Consider the following 20,620-nt stretch of genomic DNA (forward strand, 5'->3'; position numbering starts at 1 on the left):
ATAAATTCTCGCTGCTCGTTTTCGGTTTCCGGGAACAGTACATTAGGGGTATTAACTTGAAACACATCCCACACAAAGGTATTGTTGGACATGTGTCATGTGCCTTTGAGGCCGGTAATTGCGTTTGTGCTACCATTTAAATTGGTTCCACCGCACTTAGCCAATTCTTTCGCTCTATCAACTCACAAATATTAACTGTCAATTACCAGAAGACAAAATCAGGTTCTGCCAGCGTTCAACAGTGCGTGTGGCTTAAGACTCGGTGACATCAAAGCGAAGCCCAATAAGGATATCCAATATTTGACAGAGAGGAAACGTTAATGCGTTCGAGGCTAATTGATTGAGGGACTCATAAAACCGCAGACGAAAATTCGAATCAGGGACTCTGCGGCTTCCCTGACATGGAAAATCACACATAATTAGCAGGAGAGAAACATCTTATCATACACACTTGACAGTTAATTCGGATGGTTGGGCAAGTGGCCCTTAATGCCTAATCAAATACACCATCGCTGGCCGAGTCACCCAAATACACATAGGAGATATTCCTAGTCTTAAATCAATACAGATTAAAAAGTAGCAAAGTAAGATTTATTTAGTGTAGCAATCGCAATTGATAGATTATTTAGATGTAGTCTTATCAATTTAGGCTCCGAACCACCCAAATATTTATTTTTTTTTCAAATATAAGCTAATAATGTAGAAACTTGTATCCTTTTTGATACATTTACAATGTGGGTTCAAAAATAGCGCAGCAATATTTATTTAGCTAAACAAGCACAGTTGACAGATTATTTAGATAGTCTGACAAGTGGCTCCTAATGTCTAATCAAATGCGAGGTTGCCTTCGCTTTCGCCTGTGCAAACAGAGCGGCCCACGAGGCGTATGCGCAATGCACAGACGTCAAAGTAAATTCTGCGAAATTCCGCTTGAATTGCGCACTGATGATGACAACGAACGAGAATAGTAGCGGAAAATGGAGAGCCACGGAGCCGGGGACGGGGGTGATAGGACTTGAAAGGGGTTTGTGGTGGGGAAAGCCGGGAAATGGGCCACGAAAAAAGTCCTGTCTGACTCGGTTACAGCGCAAATCGGTAAATTGCAAAAACATGCTGCCGTCCTCGGTGCGAGCGAGAGGCTCCTTGATTGTGTTTTGGTTGGCAGTGTTCCCCTAGCCGTTGAATGACTGATGAATGAGCTGAAGTGCAGGCCCCCCGAGTGTAAGACTTTGAGTATATGAGTTTACGTCGACGCCGGAAAGCAAGAAAAGCATGCAAACAATGCCGTTAAAAGGGTGGGGAGCGGCAAGGGCGGGGAGGGCGGAAAACTGGAAAAGTGCCGAGCGGAAAATGGGCAGTGACAGGGACAGAGAGACAGGTCCCGTCTCGTCCTCGAAAGCGGAGATGGAGAACGAGACAGCGAGCGAGTCCTCCGTCAAGGATTTCTCACGTGCTTTTGGCTCCAAGGCTCTGGCATCCCTTTTTGCTAATTAGAAAATATTTGCCAGGGCACAGCAGATTTTCAGGTGAAAAATGAGTTCAAGAAGCTTAAAGTTTGAAATAATGTGGGTAATACAAAATTAGAAAACAGCCATAACTTATTTTCAATGGCTTAAAGTTTTAAAATTTAAATTATAGCTTATATTTCTTTAATAACAAAAAGCATCGCCTGGATTGATTGGGATAATTCTAAGAAGCAGACTCCCACGCTAATACATTGATTGATATTTTGGAAAACGAAAACCAATCACTAGATAGATAAATTTATATTAAAATTGGCAGCTTTATGTAGAATACACAGAATGAGTTTATAAAATTTCTATTTCGAAAATAATAAGCTACAAATTGGGTTTAATCTGGTATCGATGAGTATTTCATAGTTTTTTATCTAAATTTCGTGGGAGTTTTTTCGACTATGCCGCATATATCACACACTCCCACACTGACCCGCATTCGTGCGCCAAGCATCCCATAAATAATTTCATTTCGAGCGTCGACTAAATTGAATTTTTAATCATTATGCGAACAGCAACCCCATCGCCGGGGTCATATCTCATAAAGTGAGTGTGTGAGCGAGTCATAAAACGAAATTACACGCATATATCAGGGCATTTTGGAGCAAGGAATCTGCACAGCGAAAATGGAGGAAAAAAGAAAACAGCGAGGACTAGAAATGTAGTTTTTAATTAAAACGAGCAGCTAGTTAATGGGGTAGTTTAGAGCCAATGCTGTTAGCACTTTCGCCCCCAGTTTCTGGGATTTTCATCTAGCAACAAACTTATCCGGCTGAGCGGTTTAAAGACGCTTTAAACGGCCAAATGAGAAGGGGGAGAAATTCAAGGGTGCGGTTGCTGTTGCCATTCCATCGCGCATCTGAGATTGCAGTAGCCCAAAGCGAGATGAACAATGGCGGCGGGGATTTCGCATCTAAGCCCGAAAGCTTTAAATGCGCACTTTGACACAGCACACACTCGCGTGGGGAAAACGTGGAAGAGCAGACACCAGCATTATTGGCGCACCGCAGGCACCACATGGCGTAAGAGCGACGCGCTGCCAGTCGCCATTGCCATATACCATTTAGCAGTCCCCATTTACCAGGCCTTCAGCCTCGGCTTATCTGTCCAGCTGCACAACGACTAATAAATGTGTGTAAATTAGTTATCAAAGCCAGCGGATGCGGAAGGAAAGGGTCCTGCGCTTAATCATAACCTCGCCTTAATTAATACGATTTTCCCTGAAGCCCGCATTCCGTTCTCCGGCTTAGAGTTGATTAATTTTTTGTGCACTGCGGTTGAAAAGATAGTTCCGCTCAAAGGAAAAAACAGAGATTAAGTGCATGAAGTTATTGTTTGGGTCCACTCGATAAATTCATAATACATGTAATGATTGGTTTAACTATTGAAATAATTTTAAAAAAATGTTAAAAATATGTGTTAAAAATCAGGATAGCTGTAAAAACTAAATAATGCTATACTTTAATTATACTAATTAAAGAGAAGAAATGACATACCCCGTTTTTAGTCCCAATCCGGTTAAAAATATGTATTATATTATACACTTCATATTAAGTCGCACAAAAGTAATTATAAAATAAACGGAAATTAATTACTTCATCTTCGGTGCTTATCGAGCACTCACGAGTGCCATTGACTGCTGTATTTTTGCCGACACTCTCCCGCTGAAGTGGGGCCATTAATCATGTTATTTGGCGTAATTTATTCAGTCAGAAATGCCATAAATGACGCGGGGTCCCCGCGCTTTATTCCCGGTCTGTCACAATTCGGTTCCACTGCGAGTGCCTGTCAAAGTGCTCATCAATTCATTCAACTCTGGCCACCCCAGCCCCTAAAACTAAACGAGCATTATTTGGTGTATCGGGGAGTTTTCCCCGAATTTGCATTCATCAATTTGCTACCCAAGTCGCTGTCCCGGCTTATTATTTCAATCAATTGCGGAAGGACGGCCCGAAGAGCAGGGAAAAGCTGGTAAAAGCAGCGGATTCAGTGAACCGATGATGACCTGCTTTTTGTCATCCTCCCACTGCCCTTCGCCTAGTTATGGCATTTTGTTCGAATTGACGTGAAAAGAAAATATGTTTTCCTGCTCCGCTTTCCCAGTGGCTCCCGAGAATGCCTCCGCTAATTTATCAATAGCAAACATTTTGCAATGGCAAGTATTACTTCGCCCGTTCCCGGGCACTGAAAGCAGGCCAAGGATCCTTGGACTGTGTCGTCTTTTAATATTTATAACAAGAGCTGAAGGCCACTCGGACGCATTTAACTTCTGCCAACGGGCTGTCAGTGAGCGGCTTTTTAATTACGTTTTCCGATTGCCAGGACCTCAAACCGCTTTCTTGCCGTTCAAATATTTGCCGCATAACATTTTTACGAGGCATTTTTCCATTAAGATTTCCCCCTTTTCCGGTGTGTCAGTGTGTGTGCGTGTGTGTCCGTGTGTGTGTCGCATTGTATTGACTTTTAAACACATCAACCGCAAATACCGCATCGGATATATGGGAAAACTCAATCAAACTGTTAATCGACTTGTGGCCCAACGCCAGCACCCATCCCCATCTCGCTTTCACAGGATCCCGTCCCAGTCGTGAGTGGGTTGAGTTGGCACTCACCCTTTTTGATTGTTTTTCCATGAATTTCGAACCATAAAATGTCAATAATATGTTTGCTAAAGGCACTCCCAACCTTTGGCCCGGTATCGTAAAAATTCCGCATGTGTTTGCTGTGCTTTCGAGCCTCGTGGTCTCCACTCCATCCAGGAGCCATCAACTCTCGGCAATCGACCTGTTCAGTGTCAATAGGCAATAATAAATATTGAAACGTGTGGCGATGAAATTGAACAGCTTCATTCGATTTGAGTGGGCCGCAGAAAGGGGTCAAGAGGACAGGCCCTGATTTGATGGAGTTTAAACAAGTCAATTCCATTAACGAGTCACAGTCGGAAGAGGTGATGGTTATCCAGTAGAAACAGAAAGGTGTCAATTTACTTCACTTGCTATGGAGCGGCGGGGTTCTTCGAAAAACGTTAGATATAAAGAGATTTTTCATTAAATCCTGAACACCATCAACACTTCGTTTCTAAGTAAAACAATTAATACTAACCAAATTTGACCTTTCTTATCAGTTAATTCTTGTAACATCTTCTATTTTCATCATTGAAAGAGGACTGGTATAGAAACCACCTTTAATTTTAATTTCCAGAGGGAGTTGCCAGTTTCCATCAGCAACTCATCTGCCGATTTGGCCTTGACACGAAAAGGTTTAATTTAGTCCAGAAATCATCTGGCTTAGAAGTGCCTACGGATGGCATAACACGTTCGACCTTTGCAATTGTCCTTGCGGCACAGTTTCCATCCACAAATCGACGTCAATTGAGTTAACAAATCTGTCAGGGACAAAGTCCCCCTACGTCTGTTTCCAGATCATCAAGAGGCAGCCAACTTAAATCTGCGATTTAATTGGAGTGGCTCGGCGTCTCGAATAAGTTAAATTAAACGAGTCTAATGAAGAGGCAGTCGCATGTGCGGCGAGGAGATAGAGGACTTAGCCTGTGGGTTCCTTTTGTGTCCTTTTGCAGGACCTGCCGCAACGAGGCGGTGTGTATATGTACGTTTTTATGGGGAGCGGTGGCCAAATGAACAAGCGGAAACAATTAGCGTTGTAGCATTATTTGTAACATGTTGTTGGGGCATCTCTGCCTCCTCGGTTTCCCGGTCTGTAATTAAGAGTCTCATTAAAAAATGATAAATTTAAATGGAAACATCTTCGGTCTGGCCTGGCCCTCGCTTCTCCCTGCGGCCTTTGTTCGCCGGCAGACAGTCTGGAGTGCTCTTCAAGAATCTCGACTTCGGTTTAATTGAGAAATTTGCTTTGCGAAATTTAAAGCCAGCGAAAGTTTCGCCCCGGCAACTCAAAGGGAACTCATGGACACAACTGGGGATCGGGACTCCTTTGTAATCGACAAATTGGCGCCTTTTACCAGGGCAAAGCTGACAAATCGAAAAGTTTCGCCAAAGGTCCAACTTTACTTTGTTTTGTAGGAACAGAGAAAGTTTTCCAGCATTCCGGTGGCCAAAAACCAGTGACATTCGCTCCACCGCAAACCGAAATTTTAAACCATTTACGGAATTACCTGTTAAAACTCTTGCGGCCTGCTGGCAATTGAATAAAAATAAATTCTCCGCATTGTGTCCGCTCTCGGCTCAAGTGGCATTAAAGTGCATTTAAAATTAAAGCCCCCAGGCACACACAAAGTGCATTAAAAGCAGAGCAGGTGCGGGCATAATTAAAAGTTAAACGATGAGAAGTAACAACATCTGAGGCGATCCTTTAATTCAATCAACGCGCTATTAGTACGCCGTAATCCTGTGCCTCGTGCAGTTGGTAGCTCTTCGGCCTGTGCATTTGCAATTCAATTAGGGCCAGAAGGCAGAAGAACGGCGGCCAAAAACAATGCACTCACGCGGCGTGAAGCGTTAAAAATGCAATCAGAGGGCAAACAAAGCGCACAAAAGGAGCCGTGGCTGCGACCATGACCAGGCCCAGGTAGGAACTAAAGCCGGACAGGTGCCGCGACTATATATCCACTGCCCCCTCTTCTTTTCAACATCACCCCGAAAGAAAACCGCGGCCAAGACGATGACGACGTCGCCTGCCCCGCTGAAAGTTAATATCTTGCAACGCTTGGCCAAGTGAAACATAAAACAGTCTGTTCAGCCTGTATGGCTTGTATGCTCCGTAAGTGGAAGTGGAAGTGAAGGGTTCTTGAAGTACCGAGCTAAGCAAAAAGACGGCTCAGAGAAGCTGGCCACACGCAGTTGCTGAACTTCGAGCTGGTGAAAGGTAAATGGATTCATCGGAAATGCCCTTTAATGCCGCCAAAGATCAGTAAGGGCGAAGAACTAATTGGAATCAATATCTCAGCGAGGAAAGCAGGAGGGGGTACACTGGAAAAATAGTATTATTTTCTTGGTAATTGCTAAAACAACATAAATAAAACAAAAGAGAAAAGTTTGAAAGATTAAAATACTTGTACTTCAAAATAAATATTAATCTACTAGTTCTTCCACTTGAAACTGAAATAAAATCAAACTTTTAGTAAAAAAAATGACATACAAAACATCAATTAAAATATACTAAATTTAAATAATATATAAACATAATTTATCAAAAAAAGTAAATTAATTTTATAAAGCTATTCTATTATAAAGTGAATAATTTTAAACTGCGGGTAAAATAATAATTAATCGAAGAGTCTTAAATCAAATTATAATTTTTCAGTGATTTATTCCTGTCCATGTCGGTGGTCAAGGTGTGTGCGTGTGCAGGAGGGGGGACAGTAATCCCTGTTTTAGGCATCATTGCCTCAAAAGATTGCTGCTCATTTGCCGTGCCTAATTGGCCAATGTCAGCTTAATGTCGTCCCCTCGCCCATGGCTTCCCTCCCTGCCTTTCTTCTTTCCCTGCCTTTCTCCGCACTTCCGGCTAGGACACAGAGGCACATACACTGATACAAAAAAGCACCCATACACACAGAAGCACACACCGTCTGTGGGCTTTGTGGGTGTGGCCGAAACTAATCGCATTGACCAAATGACCCAAAAAACAAGCGACAAAATCTGCAGCTGATTGCACACACCCAGAGGTTATCCCGGCAATTTTATATAAATTTCCTCGTGTCGCACACAAAGGCAATTACATGAAAATTCTCACATTTGAGTGTGAAAATAAATCAAGGAAAATACGTTATTTTTTTAGGCAAGTGACACAAGACCAAGGAGTAGGACGTGCCAGTGGCTGGTAAACAGCAATTATACGTGTGCGGAGGAGGGGCTCCGGCTCCGGCTCGCCCATTCCAATGTGCCCCAGATAAAACAGATGTATCCCAGTGTATCCATAAACGGCAATATGGTTTTCCCATGTAAATCCCCGGGAAGGTCACAAAGCGGTCGACGTGGCTTAAAGCTCTTCAGCGGTTTTCTGGGCTTAGCTTTATGGTCGGACGGCATGCGATGTGCCTGGTCAACGGACAGCACGTGGCCGATTTCGATTCGATTCCAGCTTCTGTCCCAGCTTCGCCGGCCTGATCCTTGCCCAAGGACTCGGCACACTCCTCGCTCTTATGCACCGCACGTCCTGCAACTAATCGCTCAAGTCCTTTATGCCCTCGGCAGGCGAACAGCAGGCAGGAGCACTTTCGTGACCATGCAGCCTTGGGTCTATCATCTGGGTATGCCAGCTCCTCCGCGAACTCCTGCACTTGACAAAGGGCAAAACATCGAATGCGTACTAAAAGTTAATTTATAGTTACATTTTGAATTAAGATTTACATTGGAAAACGCATTGAAGAAAAGGCAAAGTCACAAAATGTCTCATAAACAGTTATCAATAAAAAACACGTCTTATCTAATTATAAAATAGAAACGATTCTAAATTCACCCATAAAGCCGCCTGAAACTATGCAGTAAAAAGTTTAAAATATTGTGTTGCATACTATTAAGCACAAGAAAAAACATTTTTTGTAGAATACTTTGGTACACTCTTAAAAGTGATTTAAAAATTATATTGCAAGCTATCATTACTTAAGTAATATTTACGTTTTCCAAAATGTTAAAATAATTTTTAAAGTGTATTAGGACTAGGCATAATCACACGTCGCCATCGCCACTTTTTCAATCCGTGCAGCTTACTAGAAAGCCGCGGGCTGTGAATTTGTTCCTGGAAATTGATAAAAATGGTTATCCTGCTCGTCACAAATGCTTTCAAATGGCCCAATTAAGCGAGCAAAACCAATGTGCTAAATATTCAAGTGGTATTCTTTTCGGATTAACCAACTTTTAAATACGGTCGCAACACTTGGTTTGAGTCGCCAATTGTGCCAAATTCTTTTTCAAGGGAAATTTATAAACACAGGCGGCCAACAAATAGCTTCCACATTATTCCGCAATTGAAAATGATTTTTTAAATGAAATTTCGCGAAATCAACAGTTTTTGCCTAGTAAATCACCCGCCATTTCCACGGCGGTCCCACTGATGATGGCTATAATTTAAAAGCCGCCGCCGACAAAAAATTTGACCGTATGAGGCCATAAACTAAATGGCAGGTCGAAATATCAGAAACTGATGCGTGAAATATACGCAGGCTTTAAAATAATTTGGTGGGGCATTAAACAAAAGCGCCGACCCGAACATAATAATACAAAACAAATCTTCAGTCGGAAATATATATTATATTGTAATGTAATTTCTCAAGCGTAAATCTAATTTATCAATTTATGTGAGCGGAGAAAAAAAAGATTTGGCAAGCCCAGCCGGCAAAAATCCCGCCAAACGGAGTCCGAAATTTATTTTGTTACCACCAATTCCGTTTGGGGCGCTCTGACCTGCGATTTTTGGCCTTCATCGCCAGACTGTGTGCTGTGTATATATACATCTATATGAAACGTGTTTGGGGCCTTGCAGTAATTGGCAATAAATGTGTTCATGAATTTTAATGTTGCCCTCGTCGGTCAGCGAAAGGCGCAAATCGGCCACGCCCGCACTTGGGCATAATTCATAATGCTCGGCCAGATGCTTATTTTCTTCATGGGGACCCAGGCCCCTTGGCGGGACTTTAACGTAATTTGATTTTCCTCCCCTGGCAAGTATTGAGATTTATTTGGTTTTGAACTGAGCCGGCTTCTCGGCTCATCCCCTGCTGAATTTAGGCAAATTTAATACCGTTCAGTTGGCCGGCAAATGAGAGTTTATTGTGTGTGTAATTCGAGAGAAAGGAATGCTCCGACCACTTCCGTTCTGGCTTAGTCTGAGGGTTTTTGGTTAGAGAGTTCCCTTTGATTTATCATATTCAATTACAAAAGTAGCGAACGTATTAAATGCCACATCCGGCGGCCGTTCCTGGAGGCGTATGAGTAATTTTCTGCCCAGCCCTTTCTCCATTTTATCCATCTTGGCTTTCGCTTCCGGCTCTCTGTTTGTCCTCCGGAGTGGGTAGCCGGCCAAACAAATTTGCCAATGTTTAAATAGCGCACAGTTCCCTCTGCTGAAAGCCGATATCAACAACTACTCAGGATCCCTCCTCCTCCTCCCCGGCCCACGACTTTCCACCACTCGCGACCACTTCGCGTGCGCCATCTGCAAACTTGGCCAAAAGTCCAAGTGGAGCGTGTAGGACGTCAGCTGCTGGCCGGGTATTTGTTGCTCCAGCTCCAGAGTGTGTGGCCCCCAATCCGCCTCCGAATTCGGCGGCTAACGGCCCAGACAGATGCTGATTTCTGGGCCATCCATCTTCAACCGAATCCGGTTTACCGAGAGGAGTGAGATTGAGTTTTGGTTTTCGCATCTGAAAAGCTTTTCCATAGGCTCCACGATGATTGTTTAATTTATTGTTTATATACTTTTAAAATTTTAAATTTTTATTAATTAATAGTGTATTAATAATATTATAAATATTAAAATAATTCATAATAACTGAGCTTTGAGATTTTCTACAATAAAGATATCTGACTGACACAGCACAATGTGAGCTCAAAACTTATCAACAAATCTGGTTTAAATATAAATAAAAACTCTTCATATTTTAATTATTTTATTTGATGTACTTCAATTCATAATTTCCCTGCAATTCCCTGGAGGAATTTTTCAATTTAAATAAAAACCCTATCCCTTTTTCCCTTTGCCTTTATATAAAATTATATAGCTTAAGCTGTAACTCTGCATCCTCACTTTGCCGAACTTCACGTCTAGAATGCAAGAGAACACGATAATGCGATTAAATTTTATTTGTGTGCCCTAAATCCACAACATTATTTCCCAGGTGTGACACCCAATTTGAATTTAAATTTCCGCCTTGAGCAACTCGCATGCGAGAGGAATTTATATTCGTGTGGAACGCCGCTTGCACTGCGTATTTTACAAAACTTCCCATTTTTGAATGCAGTTTTTGGGAACTTTATTGTGAGTTATGTGCCATGTTAAACTGGGTGTGAGTGTGCGAATAAAGAGTTGAGAGTGCGCCTTTGGAACTTTTCGCCGACTTGAGTGGAAAAAACCATCCTGACGGCGGAGCTGCGGCGGAGGCTGTCGCAATTTTTCACTTTTACCGCAGCAACTTTGCGGGAATATTACTCAGCCGGGCCCAGCGGCAATATCCTGACAACAAATCCGCCGAGCACAATGCATAAGGTGCCGACTATGAGCCGGCGACTTGACAGTTGCTGCCTGCCAGACAACTCCTTTGGTCCTTCCCCCACCGCATCCTGCCACTGTGATCGGGCCAAATATGTAAAATGAGAAATATGCTGCACATAAATCCTAGGCTTTCGCATGTCCCTGGCAAGCGTCTGCAAGGAAAAGCCGACGCGTCCAAGCCAAAAGTTCTCCGAGCTGAAATTTAATTTCCGAATGCATTCGCAGGTCTTGGCTTTTAGGCAAATTGGAAGTGGTTAACATGGCACACGAAAAAATGTATCTGCTCGCAGAAAACAATTTGTCATATAAAAGTTTTGGGGTATTAGGAGTGGAGTACTTAAAAATAAATAAAAGACACAATTGTCTTTTAAATGTAATTATCGTATTAAAATACTGTTTAGAATTATTATTAAGTGAAAATGTGTGATTTTCTCTCTCTGCATTTACTTGCCGCAATTTCCGCTGTAATCTTTGATTTTCAGTTTGTTTTTTCTGTTGTTTCCCAACCACAATGTGCTGCGGCTAATTTATGCAGCACATCGGACTGTTAGACTGCATCGGGACCACAGGACCAGAGCCACAGTTTATCGCTGGCCGCGGCGCACGAGTGTCCCAGTGTCCTGGTGCTGGCGACCACAAATCACCGAGGTCAACACGGCGTATACGCAACGCACACACCCCAGCCTTACACACAAGCGGAGCCAAACAAAACGAAACTATGTAACCAAACCACTGAACTAAAAACAAAAAAATTGTATGGTGCAAAAACAACTGCCGGAGCAGCTGAAACCATGTCAACATGTGACACCACGTTGATTTCAATTTGAATGGGTATTTGCCGGTTGTTAGGTGGGGTGTGCGGTTTTATATATAGACTAGCAGCTGCGGTAATTGAAAGCGGAGAGCGAAGAGGTGAAGAGTTAAATTAGTTCTGCGAGTCGTTCAATCATCTAGCGATGTAATTAAAATGGGATAATTACAGGAATTTTTAAATGCTTCGTTAGGCGAAGGCCAAAGGGTATTAGGAGGAAATAACATCTTTTATATCTTTAAATTGAACTGTTCCTAATCTCTTTTTGCAAAAAAATAAATTAAATTTAAAAGTATTTTACTTAGTGTATTTAAAATATTTAATATTATAAGGTTAAAATATATCTGCATTGAGCAAGTTCTAAAAAAATATTTATAAAATACTTTAAAAATGATTTGATTTTACAATAAGTCCTGCTTATATCAAAGTATAAATCTAAATAATATCTTCAATATTCTATTATATTCTATTCTGTTAAGTTAGGACTTCAGCATAGGTAAATATGTATGAATAGTAACTAAAAGTAATCGCCTCGTAACCACTAATCGCTTTCACCAGCCACTGACTTAGACACTGAACTAACTTTGTGTCCTTTTCTCCTCTTTCCTTCCAATCTGCGGCTCGTCCTTGACAGATGCTGCTCAAGTGGCTCCTGCTCAGCCTGTGCATAATGCCGGCGATGTTCAGCAACACGAGGAGGAAGTGCCCCATTGAATGCCAATGCAGCATGGACGACTCGGATCGTTATCAGGCCATCTGCACAAAAGGTAAGTGGCGCAATAAATGCAAAAGGCGGAACCGATTCGGGTGTGGCAAGGCCGGGGAAAAATACCCAGTTAGTGCTTGGAAATTATGCAAGGGAATGGGGCTTCCTTGAGTCCCGATAAGGCGGTCTCCGCTGGATACTATCATAATTACACTTCCAACGGTGATGCGATGCTTCGATTGGCGCAAATTCCCTGCTCACACGCAATCCCCGGATGTGGGGGATTCCCCCGGACATTACTTTTAAAGCTCGCCATTTATTTCCCTTAAATGTCTGACAATTTCAATTTGTTCAACTGTCATTTGCCGTCGTCGCTGTGGCTGGGGAGTTTTTTCTTCGATTCGCCCCTCCTAGCTCATCTGCCCAACTTCTATTCTCCCCCGAAAAAATCTATAATTTCAATTTAACGCTTGTTTGGCCAGCACTCACATATAGTAAGTCCTTGAATTGCTTTGAATGTGATGCTTCTGTCGTTTTAATTTCATTTCGAAAACTGTTGGGCTTTTAATAATTGCAATGGCTTAGATTCGGCACTGGAAATGGGATTTAAACACGAGATTTCAGTTTAATCGTGTTGAACTAAAGTGCTTGAAAGACAGTTCAAGAGCCTGACACTTGCAGACTTCAAATGATGAACTAAAAGGTGCCAAAACAAGGCTCGAGAGCTGAAATTTAATTTTTGAATGGAAGTGATTAAAAATTGTTCCTTGCCTTCAAGTGTATTTAGCAAGTAAATCCCATTATTTTTGTGCCAGAAAACCCATGGTACTAAATTCAACTAATTTCCTCTTAGCTGCAATTTGTTACAATTCTTGCAGCTTAGCTAATGAGCAACCCTTATCCTTTATCCCAACGACGTCCTCGCCAAAAAACGTCGAAAATAAAAAACAGAATGGGAGCAACAAAATAAAACTGGATGCGCGCGTTAAAATATGTTACAATCAGTGTTAATGCTTAGCATTTTTATGAAAATTCCCGCAGCGTGGCAGCCAACATAATACCGCTGCAACAACTGCAGCAACAACCCCGTCGAGTACAATGGGGGCATTATAATGCAACTTCGCCCTTAGACATTCACATGCCCATGGAGCACAGCCATGGAAAATGCAAAATGCATAAAGCCCAGATCCGAAGCCCCAGCGAAGCACAATGGAAGTGAGCGAAGAGTAAAAATAGTGCTGCATACAAATGCGATGTTAATGGTGACTGGGATCCGTTTAGTTGGTTGTACTCGCAGTTGCCCGGCAAATTCTAAATAGATGCCACGCCAATGCCCGACATTGTTAGCATACAAAAATGCAAAAGTACAGGAGGAAGGTAGACCCAGCTGGTCCTGCAATTAATGATCTTGTTGGCCAGGGGCAGTATACTGCAAAAAACCCAAAAACCCATTTCAAAAATATTTGTCAGTGCCAAACAAATCACTGGGGGTTTCGAATGTCATTTCAGGTGTCTAAAAGTATGCAACGAAATATTTAAATATTAGAAATACAATGAATTTATTCTCTCTTATTCACTGCATACTTTCAGACACCTTAAATTAAATTAAAAAGTAATTTCAAACGTTTCTTTAAAGAAATGTTTAAATTAACAACAGAAAGTATTTTGAAATTAATTATATAACTAATCAAAATTTATATCATTAAGCATTTTACCCAATTTTGTCTCACTGCAAAGCTTGCTTTTCTACCGTGGGCATAATAAAATTAGTTCGAGTATCCTTGACAAAACCACTCGACCTCAACTATTTTTAACTGCTGTCGCTTTGCTGTTTTTTTTTGCAGGGGGCTTGAACGCGCTGCTGTCGCCCAATGAGCTGGACATCGATGTAAAAGTTATTGTCATCAGGGGCCCACGGAACTCCATTACAATCGGCCCTGCCCTGAGGCAGTTCATGAAGCTGGAGATCCTGAGCATCACAGACTCCAATCTGCCGGCCATCGGTGCCGAGTCGTTCTGGGGCCTCAAGTATCTGCGGATATTAGGTGAGTAATCAATGCCTTTACGAGCCCGGAAGCTCTTAAATTCCCCCCGATAGACATAAATCCGAAAGGGGCAGCGATTTCAATTTAAGCAGCTGCGTGCTCTTAAAACCCAACCCGCTGATATGCAAATAATAGGGAACAATCGGAGGAAGGACGCGTGGGTGGGGAGAAGGCGATGCGGTTGTCCTGCAGCCTCGTAAAATGCGAAGCGCAAACGAAAACGCAAATAAAGCAGCGGACGCGTCGCAAAACGTTAAATGAGCATACCAGTGGCAGGCCGAGAAAGGACAGCTCAGGATAACGCAGGTTTCTCAATTTGCAACGTGGTCTCTTTCATTTTTAATACAGTTTATTTTTAGGGAAATAGTACAGACTATTTTTAACAATTTAAAACATTTTTTTAGTTGTTTTACAGTAGCAGGTGTTTTATCTAATATTTGTATTCGCTTATTTTATTAATCTGTTGTGGGTGTCAACCCACAAATATAAAACTACATTTTCATACCTAATGTTTTGCCCCTCTGAAATTTATATAACACCTTATAGATAAGAAAATATTAAATATAAAAATCAAAGTCCCAAATAAGAAATCTTTTAATCAGCTAAAAAGCCCTCTAAGAATCCATTAAAGGTACTCATTTTCAAGGCAATCACTTTCGGCAGATGGTTGGAAAACTAAAGAAAAGAGCATTAATACTTCGCTTTCGCCGCGCCGAACGTTTGTTGTCTTGTCAATAAAATTAAAATTGATGCGCCAAACAGCAGAAAGCGCCCGAAAAATAAAATAAGATTGGGCTGGCGGCGGCAGAAAGCAAGTGTAAAGCCAACGAAAGCAATGCCCCGATATCGTTGGGGCTTTAAACTTGTTTATTTGTGCTTTATGGGCGCCGTTTCGCCCCCTGCTGGCGGTTTACGGCCCTGGTACTGCCCTCCAATTATTTACATGCTCGGATCTTATTTTTTGGGATCTGCCCCACAGCCATTGGTGTTTCATTCGCTTGTCAGGAGTTACACATGCTACAAAAACAGAGTTAAGTTGCAGTCGGGTTCTTTTTGCCGCGCTGGCTGCAAAAAGCAACGCGGAACAATTGGTATTTGCTTTGCCTTTAGCTTTCCTTTCCTTTTTCTATTTAAATTAATTTCGCTGAATGTTTAAGGGGCGTGGTGGCTTCTGGTTCTCCGCTAGACAATGGGGCGTATGTGTAATGTGCTTCGGGTTCGGTTGAGCAGCCTTAATAAAAGCGAAAAATAAGCGGGCTTAAGGTCTTTAATTCCACTCAGGGAAAACCATATTCGTGCAGTACTCTTGGTATTTATGCAATCAGAGGGTTTTTTATTTTATTCATGTGATTTCATATTGTTGAATTCTCGTGAACAACAGAGAAACCCGCATATCCCACTATTTACTTTTGTTGCAGATCTGTCGAAAAACAATATAACCAACATAACAGAGAACAACTTTCGCGGCCAGGACAACCTACTGGAATTGGATTTATCGAAAAATAAAATTTTGCGCATGGCCAGCTCAACGTTTCGCCATTTGACGGTGAGTACTCAGCCAACTTTTGAGTGATAGCCTTTTGTTTGCCACTGTCATGTTCGTGGTGCACTTAAAATTGAATCTCATTATGAAAGTGATAGGGTTGTTCAACCTCAGTGTCCGGGAAAAACAAAAAATTTACAGAGGGAAACCCGTACTATTGCAGAACTTATTACTAAGCCGCAATGAATTTAACTCCAAAGATGATTGCAATTCTTGCACGACTACGTTTCGCTGGCTTGTAATAAATTGTGTGGCATTTTTAATAGCCTTGTTGCTGTTGCAAATTTGTTGCCTACTTTTTGGGGCGAAAAGGGAAAAGTTCTACGTGCTTGAATTTAAGTCCTCCTGGTCCACTTTCCTACTTTCCCGGCTGCAACCGGCGGAAGTGCAAGTGCACAGAAGCTAGCTTCGTTGTCTTCAATGTGCTTTCGATTTTGTTTTGCACTGCGCTCCGGTGACTTCCTCTCCCGCCCTTGCACTTTTCCGCTTTCCCAAACCAACACCACCCCACTTTGGCCCGCCCAGAGGAAGAGCCAGTGCAGCGTTTGCAACTTTTTTGGCAGTTTCCGGGGCCTGGGCAATATTTGCCTGATTTATGAATTATTAGCCGTAGCTGTAGTGCCTGATCGTAAAACATTATTAATTCAGTGCGTGCCGTAATAAACTTTGTAAATTGCCTCTCCGCCCCAAAAGGATCTGCGACGTCTTAATTTGGCCGACAACTCGATTGTAGAGCTCGTGCAGCGCAACTTCTTCATGCTGAGCAGACTCAAGTATCTGGACCTGAGCGGAAATCCGCTCCAGGATTTACAGCCGGATGTGTTCCGCGATGTGCCGGTGAGTTGTCTACTGTGTGCTTTGTGCATATCTGTGTGAGTGCTTTGTTATGACAGCGAAACTGTATAATTTGTTTTGTCGCAGGAACTCAAAGTGCTCAAGTGCCGCAATTGTCAGCTGAAAAAAATCAATCCGCAGATGTACAATTTATTGCCGCTCTTAAGCGAATTGGATTTGGGACGCAATGAGGTCTGTGTCCGCTTACTTTTCCCTTTTCGCCGAAGAAGAGTTTTTCCAATTATTTTTCCCCCTCGCGCAGTTCAAGTTCCTCGACCGGGATGAGTTCCGAGATGTGAAGCGGCTAACCAAAGTTCTTCTGGATGGCAATCAATTGTCCGTGGTGGTGGACCAACTCTTTCGCATGCAGAAGAGCCTTAATCATTTGGGTGCGCTATAGAAATTATAGCCTCTCCTCCGCGGTCTTTTAACAACTCTGAATTGCTTTCCATTTGCCTTCTTTTTTCTTTGGATTTTCTCCCATTGAAACTCTTTAGATTTATCGTACAATCGGTTGGCCAAAGTGCCCAATGACTCGTTTCTGCAGCTGACCAACTTGACCTTCTTGGACTTGTCCTACAACAAATTGGTGCGTCTGGAGCCGCAGTCCATTAGAAGTCTGGGCAATCTGCTGACTCTAAACATTAGCGGCAATGTGCAGATGGATCTCAGGGAAATGAGAGAAACCTTCGAGGTGGGTTGACGTACTATTCAATATTATTAAAGGGGAAGCCACACAAATCACTTGGGTTTAAAAGTAATTTTATATTTAATTTGAAGGTGTCTAAAAGTATGCAGTTCGGTTTACTTTTTACTTTAAAAATATCATGTTGCATACTTTTAGACACCTGAAAAAAACATTTCACAAAGATTTGCTTGGAATTTACTAAAAATTTGTAAAAGTCTGAAACTTCAAATATGAGTTAAAGTCACTCTTTTAAATTGGCAAACATTAAATTGATTTTATGATATTTTTCCAGCTCATTCCCCAGCTGACCCACCTGGCCATTGCCGATATGGGCACAATGCCCATTGGCCTGCTGCACCCCTTCAAGCAGCTGAAATATCTCAATATCTCCGGCAATTTCTTGAACAACACGGCCCTGGAGGTCATCGATCCGTGTCGAGAGCTGGAGGTAAGTCAATCACAGAAGTCACGAGGGCTAGGCAATAATTTAGCCTGGAATGCCACACACATTTGTCCCCAGATCTATTGTCCTGCACCCTGGACTGTACGTTGCTTGATTCTTTCTGGCCAATTTGTAGAATATATCACTGTAAAACATTGCCACACAGCAGCAGGGGAGTCCTGGGGACCAGGTAGCATGACTGGAGTGGAGAGTGGCGGAAGAGATATTTGCAGTTTTCGTTAGCGTTTGCCGTTTCTGTTTATACATTTCTGACAACAGACCAAAGCCGTGGCTTTACTCCGTTTCCCAGCCAGAGGGATTCACGTTTCTGGGTCCGTCCGACTGTGTGTCACCCCGGTTTTGTACGTGCCCCACGTCAGTCAGCCCCTCTTCTATATCCCTTATGTACGATGAATATCCCCCAAACTGGTGTCCTTGCACTCTTCTTGCGGATTGTTTTCGGTGCCGTGCCGGGGATCCTTTGTTGCCACAGTCCTGCCATCGAATTTGCTGTTATTGTTGCCTTTGACTATGGCAAATTTATTGGGCAGCAACAAAGGCAGGAGCAGAAGCAGCAGTATCAACCAGAACGGCAACAACAATCATTTTATAGCCATTAAGCCTTTCATTTTAATTGAATTTAATTGTGTATACACTTCACTCAAGCCATTTGGGTCCTGCTACTGTGGCCCGACCAAAAATTACCAAATTGTTTTGCTTGATTCTTCGGGCTTTCTACACCATCAAAAAACATTGGTTTACTTAAATTGAGTGGTTGCAAATTTAAAGGGTATTTAATACAAGAAACCAAATAAATTAGTATTTAAAATTGTTAAATAATTTTGAAAAACTACTAATTACTTAATTAATATTTATTTTATCTTAGTGCTGGCATAAAATACTTAAAGCTAATTGTTATACTACAAAATTAAAAAATATGGGCTTACTATTGTTGAGATATTAAATATAAAAATATAATATTTTAGTTGATTCGTAAATAAAATGTATTACTAGTTCCAGAATTATTATGCAATATTTAAGCTTACAAGCTAACCTATGACTGCATTTTTCAATTTGTAAAAAGCTTTCATCTGTTGTTTCTGAGTGTTGTCATACGTTTTCCTAAGCTAATTGTCCTTTAACAAGCAGAGTTTTCCAATAAAAATTAAACTTTTGTTTACCAACCATCCGCCATCCCTTCCCCGGTCCGTACATCCACTTGTAATGCACTTTTAATTGAACTTTTCTGGCCATCTTCCTGGCCCCGTTTTCGGTCTGCCAACAGTTTTTGGATTTATCTCGGAATCAATTACACGGCATCAGCGAGGACACGGCCCTCAGGATCCAGGGCATACGCAACGTGCGGCTCGACAACAATCCTTTGATATGCGACGAGTGTCACATGGGGAAATTAATAAATGTCGTGCGCCAAGTAAGTGGAATTTCAGCTGCAAACAAAATAAACGCCGTCGGCGGCGAAAATTCAATTTCAATTAGTTTTCAAAGCCTTCGCTGATTGATGACGCCTTACGAAAACAAGACCACGGGTTGATTCACTTTCGGTTTCCCCTTTTCTCTGTCTTCCCTCTGTTTTCCCCCACGCAGCTGCAGTGGAAATGGGATACGTATCCCATTTGCTTCTTGCCCAAGAGCCTGCGAGGTGCAGAAATAAATAATTTGGACATCAACGGGCTGCACACGTGCTTGACTTTCATCACCGACGAGGAGCAGAATGCCGCCAGCACTTCATATAACTTTCTCGAGCACGGTAAGGGACCCTTGAAAAATATTGCAATGCAGTAAATATTGGTTACATGGTAATAAATTGGAGCGAGGGAAGATTAACTGCCCATACTAAAGGGGAATAATTTGAAGAGTTATCTCGAAGTAGTTTGATTGATATGAAACTCCAGCTGCGTTAAATTATTCACACTTAATATTTGTTACATGCTATTAAATTCAATTGATATAAAATTAAATTTCAAACAGCTGTATTATGTATATAGTGTATGCAACAAAATTTATTTACAATTTAAAGGGCTCTGCAAATATTTTAACACTCTAATCCCCCTGACTAATTCACAGGTGGTCTCAACACTCTGGCTATTCTGGGTGGCATCATCTTTGTGCTAATTGCTGTCATTATACTGTCCTTGGTGGCCTGCTTCTCGAAAAATCGGGCTCGTTACTACACGAGGGAGGACCATTTGAATGGCAGTAAGTACAGAGTAGTACCTGAATTTAAATTTAATTGCAGTTCGGGAGAGGTGAGGCGTCTTAAGCCCCAAACTCCGGGCAATTTGCCAAGTGCAGGCGATGAAGTAAGAAAGGCGGACCGAAAGACATCCTGAAATTTATGTGCCGGATACTGGGGCACGCGCATGATTCACCAAATGAAAAAAGGAACAAGTCGCCGCACTTAATTAATTACAGGAACGTGCTTCATTATGCCGGGCCCTCAGCCCGTTCGCCCATTCCCCACTTAATTGGGGAATAAATAAATTTCACACTGACCAACTTCCGTGGATGTGGGCCGGCGTTAATGTTTGTGCTCACCTGGAATTGGCCCTGGGGCATCCGCCATTCAGCAGAACGCACTCGAGGGAAACCCCACAAAAAAAGGGAGCAAAAGTCTGGCCCTCTGGCCAAAAGAAAACAAAGCCAAACTTCTGAATTTACGCAATTGTAGCATTTCTGCACAAACAATAAAATGGCCTTAGAGGCTGTCGCCCGGCCGCAACGAAAACTTTTTGCCGCACACAAAAATTCGATTCCCACGATAAACGGGGCAGAGAAAGCTGGGCCACAAAAAAACAGAAATTTTTCAGCTGACAGCAAGCAAAAACCG

At 42.2% G+C, this 20,620-nt stretch overlaps 1 protein-coding gene across 2 annotated transcripts in view; it reads left to right on the plus strand.

The window, feature by feature from the left end:
- Positions 1–20,620, plus strand: part of LOC108034170 (insulin-like growth factor-binding protein complex acid labile subunit) — a 51,297-nt gene that overhangs the window by 28,552 nt on the left and 2,125 nt on the right. For both annotated transcript variants that reach the window (XM_017108977.3, XM_017108978.3), the window contains 11 exons: positions 12,149–12,281; positions 14,065–14,265; positions 15,684–15,811; positions 16,502–16,645; positions 16,730–16,834; positions 16,905–17,031; positions 17,140–17,336; positions 17,623–17,778; positions 19,058–19,204; positions 19,378–19,540; positions 19,858–19,989. In XM_017108977.3, the coding sequence (XP_016964466.1) occupies positions 12,149–12,281; positions 14,065–14,265; positions 15,684–15,811; positions 16,502–16,645; positions 16,730–16,834; positions 16,905–17,031; positions 17,140–17,336; positions 17,623–17,778; positions 19,058–19,204; positions 19,378–19,540; positions 19,858–19,989 (1,633 nt within the window). The remainder of the gene's footprint in view (positions 1–12,148; positions 12,282–14,064; positions 14,266–15,683; positions 15,812–16,501; positions 16,646–16,729; positions 16,835–16,904; positions 17,032–17,139; positions 17,337–17,622; positions 17,779–19,057; positions 19,205–19,377; positions 19,541–19,857; positions 19,990–20,620) is intronic.

The sequence above is a fragment of the Drosophila biarmipes genome, chromosome 2L, assembly GCF_025231255.1.
Source record: "Drosophila biarmipes strain raj3 chromosome 2L, RU_DBia_V1.1, whole genome shotgun sequence".
In the NCBI taxonomy this organism is placed as follows: Eukaryota; Metazoa; Arthropoda; class Insecta; order Diptera; family Drosophilidae; genus Drosophila; species Drosophila biarmipes.